Consider the following 11,476-nt stretch of genomic DNA (forward strand, 5'->3'; position numbering starts at 1 on the left):
ATAGCATACATAAGCATTTAGATGCCTTATAGATAACGTTTTCTCTGATTGGAGTCCCTCTCATCCCTTTCTTCTTCATTTCACATTAACAGGTCATCTCTGCAAACTTCCCTCTTCTCCGGTCTTCTGCAGCACAACACCATACAGTGCTCTTACGAATAACAGTGTCATTATAATGTTCCAGAATAAAAATATTTGTCCTTATCAAATCATTAAGCAATTGTAAGGGCATACTGTTTTCCATTATCATATTGACACTAGTCTATCACGCACATGGGCAGCAAGTGCGCTGGTACGCAGCTTCAAATCGCTAGGCAGGGAGGTAGCGCTAGAGCTTATCTTTTTGTATTTTCAATATATTAATCTGTTATTATCGCCTCTATATCCCTGGATTTGCCTAAAATTTGCAATGGTAAAGAAATAAACTTCTAAGAAAACAGCAAAGATTTATTGCAATTATTGTAAAACACAGTTATATGATAAAAATCACATCATTGACACCAACTTCTCACATAACATGTCCCACTTCGTGTGAGCGTCATCATCGTCTGGGTAGCTCCTCAATAAAGTAGTCACTAAGAAAATTATTTCTCTTGGACAAAATTTACTGCCCACCAAACTCTCCTGCAGCTCAGAGCAGTGCTGCGCAGACAGCCAATGACTGGGCAGTGTCAGCGAGCAGCTCTCTATATGACCATTTTTTATAGATATGCTTACATTACCATCCACCACAATATCCTTATGTAAAATCTGAAAGGATTTCTGCATATCAAATTTTGGTGTCTTTCCATAAATCCAATGCCAAGTGCACAACTCCTTTATTTTAGCTGTAATCCCCGGAAAGAGGGCTTCATCACTTGGGTCAACTACATGAATATTTGGTTTATCATCATACAGAAAACTATATTCTTTGGCGACGGCGCCCATAACAGCTTCACATGTTAAAGATGGATGGGCATGGGAGAGGTTCTGAACAAGTGAAGGCACACTAGGCGTGGCATTACTATGTATACCGTCATAAGGACTATGTAACACTAAAGGTAAAAGCGAGCTGTCGGCACTACACAACAGTGTACAGTGGTGGTATGCAACTGTCCTTCCAAGCTTTGAAGCAGTCCCCGATACCTTGTACTTTCCATCTAACAGGAGGTCATATCTCTTTGTGGCTTGTACATGCAAATATGGCTGCAATGATTTAAGAGCTCTAATAACCAGATGTAAATTTTCCATTCTATCGTATTTTTTCTTGGATGTGAAGAAAGTTACGTTTATATTTCCCAAATCATGAAATACAGTCCCACCGCCACTTCTTCTCCTCGCCAAAGTAATCCCCTTCTCCCTCATCAGATGAAGATTGCATTCTTTCCATGGATTCTGGTGCCGACCGATCACCACGGTTGGAGAATTCCTCCAAAGAAAGAGGACACTTTTTTGTTCCAAGTCCATGTGATCATGAATCCAGTCTTCCACCGCCAGATTCTCATACACATTGCTTGATGCCGACTGTAGAATGAGCCCTTCTCTAGCCAAACTTCCAAATCTTACAACTGTCCTGTGGCACAAATTTGGCGCACAAATCTTTTTCAAAGTCAATGGCCTTAACAGCATTTTCACTAAATCGAGAGAAAAAAAAATAGCGGTTAATGTGAATAAAACCTGGACATATCACTGAAATTAATTGTTAACATGGTCAGTTTAATAAGTTTGTTTTCCGTTATTACCCAGATTTGGACTAAAAAGTTATAGCAGTAATTATTTCCCACTGGGAGACTAAAACTTTGTGATTGGGCCACAAAAAAAAGCATTATACATATATAATGGTCATAAAGAGTAACCATTATTTTATTTTTATTACATAAATCAATAGTATATGTGGAAATAAGAAACTTTTCAATATATACAGTACAGACCAAACGTTTGGACACACCTTCTCATTTAAACATTTTTCTGTATTTTCATGACTATGAAAATTGTACATTCACACTGAAGGCATCAAAACTATGAATTAACACGTGTGGAATTATATACTTAACAAAAAAGTGTGAAACAACTGAAAATATGTCTTATATTCTAGGTTCTTCAAAGTAGCCTCCTTTTGCTTTGATGACTGCTTTGCACACTCTTGGCATTCTCTTGATGAGCTTCAAGAGATAGTCACCGGAAATGGTCTTCCAACAATCTTGAAGGAGTTCCCAGAGATGCTTAGCACTTGTTGGCCCTTTTGCCTTCACTCTGCGGTCCAGCTCACCCCAAACCATCTCGATTGGGTTCAGGTCTGGTGACTGGAGGCCAGGTCATCTGGCGTAGCACCCCATCACTCCCCTTCTTGGTCAAATAGCCCTTACACAGCCTGGAGGTGTGTTTGGGGTCATTGTCCTGTTGAAAAATAAATGATGGTCCAACTAAACGCAAGAGAATGCCAAGAGTGTGCAAAGCAGTCATCAAAGCAAAAGGTGGCTACTTTGAAGAACCTAGAATATAAGACATATTTTCAGTTGTTTCACACTGTTTTGTTAAGTATATAATTCCACATGTGTTAATTCATAGTTTTGATGCCTTCAGTGTGAATGTACAATTTTCATAGTCATGAAAATACAGAAAAATCTTTAAATGAGAAGGTGTGTCCAAACTTTTGATCTGTACTGTATATTATCAGGGAAATGCTTCTTTCTCCTCTTGGATTGTAATTTCACTCTTAATCTGGTGGTAAAATGTGTATTCAGTGAAGACAGATCCTGCAGAATGTAAGCCCGCAAGGACAGGGTCCTCTTCCCTCTGTACCAGTCTACCATTGTTAGTTTGCTTACTGTAAGTGATATCTGTATTTTGTATGTAACCCGATGTACAGCACCATGGAATCAATGGTGCTATATAAATAAATAATACTTTTCCCATTATTGATATAGGAGATGGCAGTTGGTGCTTTTAAAATTCTATGGAGGAGGAAGTGGGAGGAGATAGGGGAAGCCACAGACATACTGCTGCAAATTCTACTGAAGAGACAGTTACAATGCTCTCATGGAGCGGTAACTGCTTATTGCAGCAGGCGGGTTGTTCTTGGAAATCACCAAGTACATTATGTCTGGTATAATAATGGCTTGGACACAGGAACTGATCATGCAAATGTGGCATCTATGGAATTAGAAAGAAGGGTTATCAATCCCATTAATACCCCTGAAGCATGACTGAGGTTCTGTTTGCTTGTGATGATGGTCGGATGCCAAATGAAAGCCCCCAGGTCTACCGTCTAAGTTACACCCATTAGGATCTTCCAAAGTCAGAACCTGATAGGCCTCATTCAGAGAAAAAAACTGATTAGTTTTAATGAGTTTTTATACAGTTTTCATAAATTTTTGGTCCAGATCTCTGTTTTTAGCATCATTGTTGCATCCATGTTTCTCAAACGCAAAAAAAAATAAAAACTGTAGCATTCTCCCACAAACTGGATAGTAAAGGGCAGGGGGTAATAAGAGACCAGTCAGCATTACAGAAATACAGCAGAGTATCAGATGAGCAATCAAGTTCTTAAAAGTTCCGGTCTCCAAATAGGACTAAAAGTAAATAAAAACCTTACAATGGGGAAAAAATGATTTATTAATATTTGAAATACTTTACTAAGTAAAAATAAAATAAAAAAGTTGACATAAATGGTGTCACTGTGTCCTAAATGCCAAAACTGATTTTTTCTATGTTGATCCAGCTTTATAAAAAAAAAAAACAACTATCAAAATGTTGTAGTATCCCTAAATGGTTCCAATGAGAACATCAACTTTCAGAAAACCAAAGGGTCACACAACTACGACGACAGAAAAGCACCAGAGTTATCCTTCTCAAATATGGAGACTCAACAACAAATAATTTGTATAAAAAAGTGTTGTATTATGCAAAAGTAGTAAAGCATATAAAAAAACAACATCATTTTCTGTATGGGAGTAATAGTGCTCACTTACAGAATAAAGGTGACATTAATAGTGTTGAGCATTCAGATACTGAAATATCGGGTATCGGCCGATATTCGCGGTATCGGAATTCCGATACTTAATTCCGATACTTTTAGAATATCGAATACCGGAATCGGAAGTTCCCATAATGTCTGCGCTCTGCAGTGTCTCTGAAGGATGACAAGCTGGATGGCAGTGCTCAGCTGCGATCCAGCCTGTCATCAGAATGCCATCCCAGCGTGGGAGAATTCTCCTGATTGTTTAAAAGCCGGCGGGCGGTAAAAAGCCGCCGGCTTTTAAACAATCACACAGCCCCATACTGCTTCCCCGCAGCCTCCCACCCCGATCCTCCACTCCCCTCGCCACCTCCCATCCCGATCGTAAGTTAGGACCGGGCAGGGAGCGGAGCACCAAGGAGCGGGGAGCGAAGGACCCGGGCGGGAAAGCCGGCAGTGAAAAGACTTCACCGCCGGCTTTCCCCTTCTGTGCTGTGCTTTCCCGCCGGTTATTTCAAATGAACAGCTGAGGTATCAGGTGATGCCGATCAGCTGTTCATTTGAAGTCGCCGCGGTGCCCTCGGAGGGTTCATGCGAGTTCATGCTTGACTGCATTGCATGAACTCACATGAACTTTCCCACGGCCGCACAGGTCAGCCTCACCTCCCAGACCCGTCATGATTAGTGTGTGTGGGTGTGTGTGCGGGTGTGCGTGCGGGTGTGCGCGGTGTCTGTGCGATGTCTGCCGGTGTCTGCGTGCAGGCAAACATAGGCCGATGTGACACTACTACTCCCATCGGCCTATGTCTGTAACCCGTCCACTCGTGCCAGCAGGATTAGCTTGATGGGAGCAGTAGTTCCCATCAGCCTGATCCTGCTATTTAAACTACCCCATGGTCCCCAATAAATTTTAAATACATGTCATTGGTGGCCAGTGGTTACCTACAATAAATTAGTTTATACATTACCTGTCCCTGCCGATCGCCACCTAAAATAAAGTAAAAAATAAAAAACTACACCTATACTCACCTAGACACCTAATTCCCCGAAGCCATCGATCTCCTGTAATAAAATCTAAAATAATAAACCACGACCTTATCCTTACCCCTCCGTAGTAGTCCACGAGTGTCCCACGATGATCTCCAGTTTAGAGCAGCCTCATAGAATGTGACCGCTCTGAACCGCTGCCGCCGCTAGAATGACGAGGCCGTAAAGCAGCCCCGTCATTGCATAAGCGGGTTCGCCGGAGTTCAGGCAGCGCTGCTCCGGTTAGCTGCTTTACGGCCCCGCTGTACCGTGAGAAATTCCCACAGTACAGCAGTGCCGTAAAGGAGGTCTCCGGATGTGACAGCTGTGCAAGGGAGATCAGCGCAGGAACGTGGACAGGTAACTATTTTTTTTTTAGTAAACTAAGAATTAAATAAAATGGTGTGTTTTATTTCAAATAAATTATTTTTTTCTGGGTGTAGCGTGTGTTTTTTATTTTTAACACTTTGTAGGTTAGTAATGGGGGTGTCTTATAGACGCCCATCATTACTAACCTGGGCTTCATGGCAGCTGGCGCTGACATGAACCCCACCACTATTACCCCCTGCCACCGCACCAGGGCAGCGTGGAAGAGCGAGGCTAAGTGCCAGAATTGGCGCATCCTATGGATGCGCCATTTCTGGGGCGGCTGACGGCTGGTGTTTCTAGCCTGGGAGGGGGCCAATATTCATGGAACCCTTCCTGGGCTATTAATATCAGCCCCCAGCTGTCCGCCTAGCCTTTGCTAGCTATTAAAAATAGGGTGGACCCCACGTCATTTTTTTGGGGGGTCTCCCATTTTAATAGCTAGTAAAGGGTAGGTATTCAGCTGGGGGCTGATATTAGTAGCCTGGGAAGCTCGTGGGTATTACCCCCTTCCCAGGCTTCAAACAATCTGCCCCAGCCATCTGCTTAACCTCCGCTAGAGACTAAAATTATGGGGGATCCCACGCCAATTTTATTTTTAATAAATCGTTTATTTTAACACTAAATGACACTTGAGGGGTTAATAAAGATGCAGTCCCTAAATTATTATTTATTTTTTAATTAATTTTTCCCAAAAATTTTGACATGGGCTTTGCCATATTTTTGTATGCCAGCCAGGTACAGCAGGCAGGAACGGGCTGCCCCCAACTCCCAGCTGCCTATTTGTACCTGGCCGGACACAACAATATAGGGAAGCCCTTTTTTTTTTTTTAATTATTTCATGAAATAATTAAAAAAAAGTGACGTGGGGCTTCGCCCTGTTTTTGTGTCCAGCCAGGTACAACTAGGCAGCTGGGGGCTGGAATTCGCAGCGCTGGGAGGCCCAAGCTTTCTGGGCCACCCGCGCTGCAAATTGCAGCCCGCAGCCACCCCGGAAAATGGCGCGTTCATAGAAGCGCCATCTTCTGGCGCTGTACCCAACTCATCCAGGGCCCTGGTGCGGTGGCTCACTGGGTAATAAAGGGGTTAGGGTCAGCTTGGCATTATCAGCTGGCCCTAAGCCCGAAATTCATGGGGTCACGCCAATATTAGACATGACCACCATGAATTTCTAGTAAAGTATTTAAAAAAAACACAACACCCAGAATAAAGTCCTTTAATTGAAATAAACACACAATTCTTTATTGTTCTAAATTAAACTATACTTACCGTCACGCCCATTCCAGCTGAAGCCAACGATCTCCTGCAATAAAAGAAAAATAATAAAGCAACCTCATCCTTACCTTTCCATGGTTCCCACGACGGCTCCAGCTCTGCTACATCGAGATGACAGGCTGGACCGCAGCAGACCGCTGCCATCCAGCCTGTCATCCCGCACACACTGAGAAGCGCAAGCATGCTTGCGCTCCTCAGTGTCTCTCTGTGACGGCATCCAGATGAGCCGAGGTCATGTCCAATGAACTCGGCTCACCTCATGCACGTCACTGACAGCGTGGGAAAATTCTCCTGCACTCAGCGCTTCAGCGTGAGAATTCTCCCACGCTGTCAGTGACGTGCATGAGGTCAGCTGAATTCATTGGACATGAACTTTGACTATGGGGTTAGTAATGGGGGTGTCTTATAGACGCCTCTCCATTACTAACCTGGGCTTGATGTCAGCTGGCATTATAAGCTGACATCAACCCCTGCCCTATTACCCCACTGCCACCGCTACAGGGCAGTGGGAAGAGCGAGGTTAAGTGCCAGAATTGGCGCTTCCTATGGATGCGCCATTTCTGGGGCGGCTGACGGCTGGTGTTTCTAGCCTGGGAGGGGGCCAATATTCATAGCACCCTTCCTGGGCTATTAATATCAGCCCCCAGCTGTCTGCCTAGCCTTTGCTAGCTATTAAATTAAGGGGGACCCCACGTCATTTTTTTGGGGGGGTCCCCCATTTTAATAGCTAGTAAAGGCCAGGTATTCCGCTGGGGGCTGATATTAGTAGCCTGGGAAGCTCCGTGGGTATTACCCCCTTCCCAGGCTTCAAACATCTGCCCCAGCCGTCTGCTTAACCTCCGCTAGAGCCTAAAATTACGGGGAACCCTACACCAATTTTTTTTTAAATAAATCCTTTATTTTAACACTAAATGACAAGTACAGTAATCAACACTGTCACTGTACTTCATATATATGTGACTGACATGTTTCTATCTAATCTTTGTGTGATTCTCTATTCTTTCTGTTGTAAATTGTTGGGTACCGCTGCTGAATTGCCGGCCAGCTTTCTTAAAGAGACGGTGCATGAAAACACTTATTTTTTTTAATAAATCCTTTACACTAAATGACAAGTACAGTAAGCAACACTGTCACTGTACTTCATATATATGTGACTGACATGTTTCTATCTAATCTATGTGTGTTGTTCTATTCTTTCTTTTGTAAATTGTCGGGTACCGGTGTATGCCGCTGCTGAATTGCCGGCTTTTCATGTAATACATTCTACATTATTCTTAGTTGTTTTACTTCATGTAGAATTAACCTACAAGGAAAGAAAGGGTTTATTTTCATTCCGATATTTCTGTCCCATTGACTTTCCGGTATCGGAATCGGCGATATCTGATACTTTTTGGGTATCGGTCCGATCCAATCCAATACGATATTTCCTGATATCGGAAGGTATCGCTCAACACTAGACATTAATTAAAACAAAGGCGTTTTTTCCTCCATTCCTAAAGGAGTCCATAAAAGTAAGAAAATAAAAATACGATATATTTACCCCAAAATAGCAGCACTGAAAAGTAAACTCATCATCCAAAAAACAAGCCTATGAATAGCTACTTGCCAACTTTTAAGGCTATGTTCACACGCAGCGCTTTTTTTATGCTTATTAAAAGCTGATTTTTACAGTACCAGCAAAAGCTATGAGATTTCAGAAATCTCAAGTGCACTCTTGGTTTTTTTCCTGACTGAATTTGAGAACTAAAAAAAACGCTGCAAAAACCGCAATGGCGTTTTTTCACTGCATTTTGGTGAATAAAACTAACTTTCTCAATCATGTTCTGTAGACAAAGCACACGTGTAATCTGCACCCAACAAAATGCTGCAAAGAACACGACAAAAATGACGCAAAAAGGACATTTTGAACCCAGCATCTGTACTGCCAAGAGAGCAGGTTTTGGCAGTGCAAAAAAAAATGCAGCAAAACCGTCGCATGTGAACATGGGGTGGACGCATGCCCGGGATTGGGACACCTGGCTACTCACTGTAAGTGTTTTTCAGCTTCGTATTTGCCAACTATGAGGCCTAACTGATATATGCCAGCTGTATGGTCCAGCATATAAACGGTACTCTACAAGCACATCTTTTTTCTAAAAACTTAACCTACAACAATGATTCTCTGATCGCCGTTTTTCTTTCCTCCCTTTGTATGGTGTTGGCTGACCCTGCATCTTGTGGGAATGTCAGACTACATTTATAATATCTTTGCACATGTGATATACAATCATGTGATATACAATTTGAAGGTTTGCACAGCATTGGAGAGTGAATGAGATTTATAGTGTAAATATCGCACATATAATATACTTTGGGAGAGTGAGCAATACAGTATATGCACTTGCACTTTATATGTTTAATATATTTTTTTTTTCATCTCCCTCATCCCTTATATGTTTCTATGTGGCGATTATGTGTATAAATATTTATTATTTGCTACCTATGGACCACTAATTCTAAATTACTAATTGGCTACTCCCAACATTAATTTTTCTACATATAACCCGGATATGCGCCCCTGTTTTTTAAATGGCTTTTAAATGTTTTTATTTTATTTTGTCATTGGTTGCTATTAGGGTTGAGCGAGTATGTTCGGTCCGAGTATGCTCGGGCCGAGCTCTGAGTATTTACAGCTGCTCGGTGATAAGGTTAAATCGCTCCCGTGTGCATGATTTGCGACTGTTTGACAGCTTTATTACATGTGAGGAATGTGTAAGAAATAGACATTCCTCACATGTATTAAAACTGTCAGTCGCAAATCATGCACAAGGGAGCGATTCAACCATATCACCGAGCAGCTGTAAATACTCGGAGCTCGGCCCGAGCATACTCACCGAAAGGGTTAATAGAACATACTCGCTCAACGCTAGTTGCTATCCATTTGTCTGTCACCTATAATCAATAAATAAATAATAATTTCCACTGCAATTGACGTTTGGGACTTTCATGGTCGGGTTTTTTCCTTGTCTCTTTTTCTCTTGTTTCTTTCCGACTGTCCCTCTGCTTTACACTTAGTCCGAAATCCTGTTTGGTAATTACTAAACAATCACTATTTATGTATACCTTTATTACCTTCAGGAATATATTCTCGCGGGTATCCTTGTACTGTTTCAATATTTACGCATGTGAACATAGCCTAAGAATTCATTTCCAGTAGAATTGAGAGATTGTGCACTCAATCCAGAATGCTTTTTACCACATATACTCCATCCATAACTATAGGCCCCTAAGACGTCAGCAGAGTGCCCCAGATGACCAATATCAGCAGCAGACTGTGCCAGTAAAGTTCACCTAAGGGGGTTGTTAACCTTAGGGGGCAATTATTTTCTTTACTTAACTTGGGGATAAAAATAAAGTTTGCATTTGTGATTCATCAAAATCTTTGCAGCGTTTGGCTTTTTCAGGCTTTGTTTCGCAGCACATCTATCTTTGAGGTGGTCCGCGGTCAGGATCTCAGAAAAAAAACTTCAAAAGCGTTACAAACGCACCCTCATTCTTAGTGAGCTCACTGACAGATTGTCAGTTAACTCATTCTGCAGCCACTGATAGTGTAACACAGAAGCTATAGCTGACAAACGGTGCAAACATTTTTTTTAATGAAACCCAATAGCAAAAATCATTTTTAGCTGCAAATACATACATTTTAATTACAAAAATAGGACAAATGGACAATCACTCTAATACACATTTATGCAGAGGGCCCACTAAGCCACATTGCCAGCCTCGGGTCTACTTTACCATTTATTGCCAGCAACAGTGCAAACAACCTGTCACAAGGGGGAGCTCGCTAAACACAGTCACACATCAGACTTGCCACTGTGAATAATAAATGCAGCCAGCGTCCTCTAGTGGCGGCTGTCTATTTCAGGCTCCAGTACAGTCCTGTAGAGCAGGCACGTGAGGCTTTATTATCATAGGCGATAGTACAGGCAGGCTTTGCTATATTTTCTATTACTCGGCAGTGCGGAGTTATGGATGCCAGAACTTGTACAGCAAATCCCCACAATTACCTCCCCGACTCCGGCGGCCACGCGGAAGTCCTCCCGCACATGCGCAATCCTCAAAGTCAGATAACAGTCCGGTAGCGTCTAGGATGGAGGGAGAGGCACCGCCCCTTCCGGTGACATCATCTCCTCGCATGGTCACATGGGCATGACGTCGCATAGGTCCTTTAGCCCACTTGGATTTACCCTGTACCCTTGGTTGAGCCTAGACTGTAGTGGCTCCTTCGAGGTCCTGACTACAGCCCATACATTCTAGCTGGCTCATTAGTGAAGACGCTAGAATGTATGGGCTGTAGTTAGGACCTGGAAGGAGCCACTACAGTCTACGCTCAACCCTGCAGTCGTACAGTACAGTACACAGTACAGTAGTCAGCTGAAGGACCTGTGATGACGTCACGACCATGTGATGTGTCATATGTGTGGGAGGAGTCAAGCCTTGTGCTGCTGGAGGCGTGTCATGTGCTCCTGTTCAGCAGGTGTCAGCGCTGTGAGCTGTAATATTCACACGTGTACAGTATTGGGTGGGATTTTTTCCACGGCAGTTTCTCTGCTCCAGCAATGTTGCCTGCGGATTTTGTGGCGGATTTGCTGAAAATTTCTGTTTTTCTATTACAAATGGGAATTCACACGGTGCAGATTTAGTTGCTGTTCCAGGTGACCCATTTATCTGAAATGACCCCAATCAGATGACTGGAACCGATTTTCAGGTGCAGAAGTTTCGGCAGCAAAACCTGCACCATGGGATCAGCAATGAAATCTGCACCGCGTTTTAGTGTCTCCACATATAGGTGAGATTAGTGGAAACTCTTACTCGGCAGGTACGGTATTA

The 11,476-nt window shown here is 42.7% G+C and overlaps 1 protein-coding gene across 1 annotated transcript; it reads right to left on the reverse strand.

Annotated features, from left to right (window-relative positions):
* Window positions 1-426: 426 nt before the first annotated feature.
* On the reverse strand, window positions 427-10,881 carry LIPT1 (lipoyltransferase 1). Its single transcript, XM_073670531.1, has 2 exons — window positions 10,654-10,881; window positions 427-1,613 (listed from the first exon to the last, which is right to left on the reverse strand). Exons 1-2 carry the CDS (start codon window positions 10,805-10,807, stop codon window positions 487-489), a joined length of 1,281 nt encoding a protein of 426 aa, XP_073526632.1. The 5' UTR covers window positions 10,808-10,881; the 3' UTR covers window positions 427-486.
* Window positions 10,882-11,476: the final 595 nt, after the last annotated feature.

The sequence above is a fragment of the Phyllobates terribilis genome, unplaced genomic scaffold (assembly GCF_046119375.1).
Source record: "Phyllobates terribilis strain yellow unplaced genomic scaffold, ASM4611937v1 Scaffold_2__4_contigs__length_985480577, whole genome shotgun sequence".
In the NCBI taxonomy this organism is placed as follows: Eukaryota; Metazoa; Chordata; class Amphibia; order Anura; family Dendrobatidae; genus Phyllobates; species Phyllobates terribilis.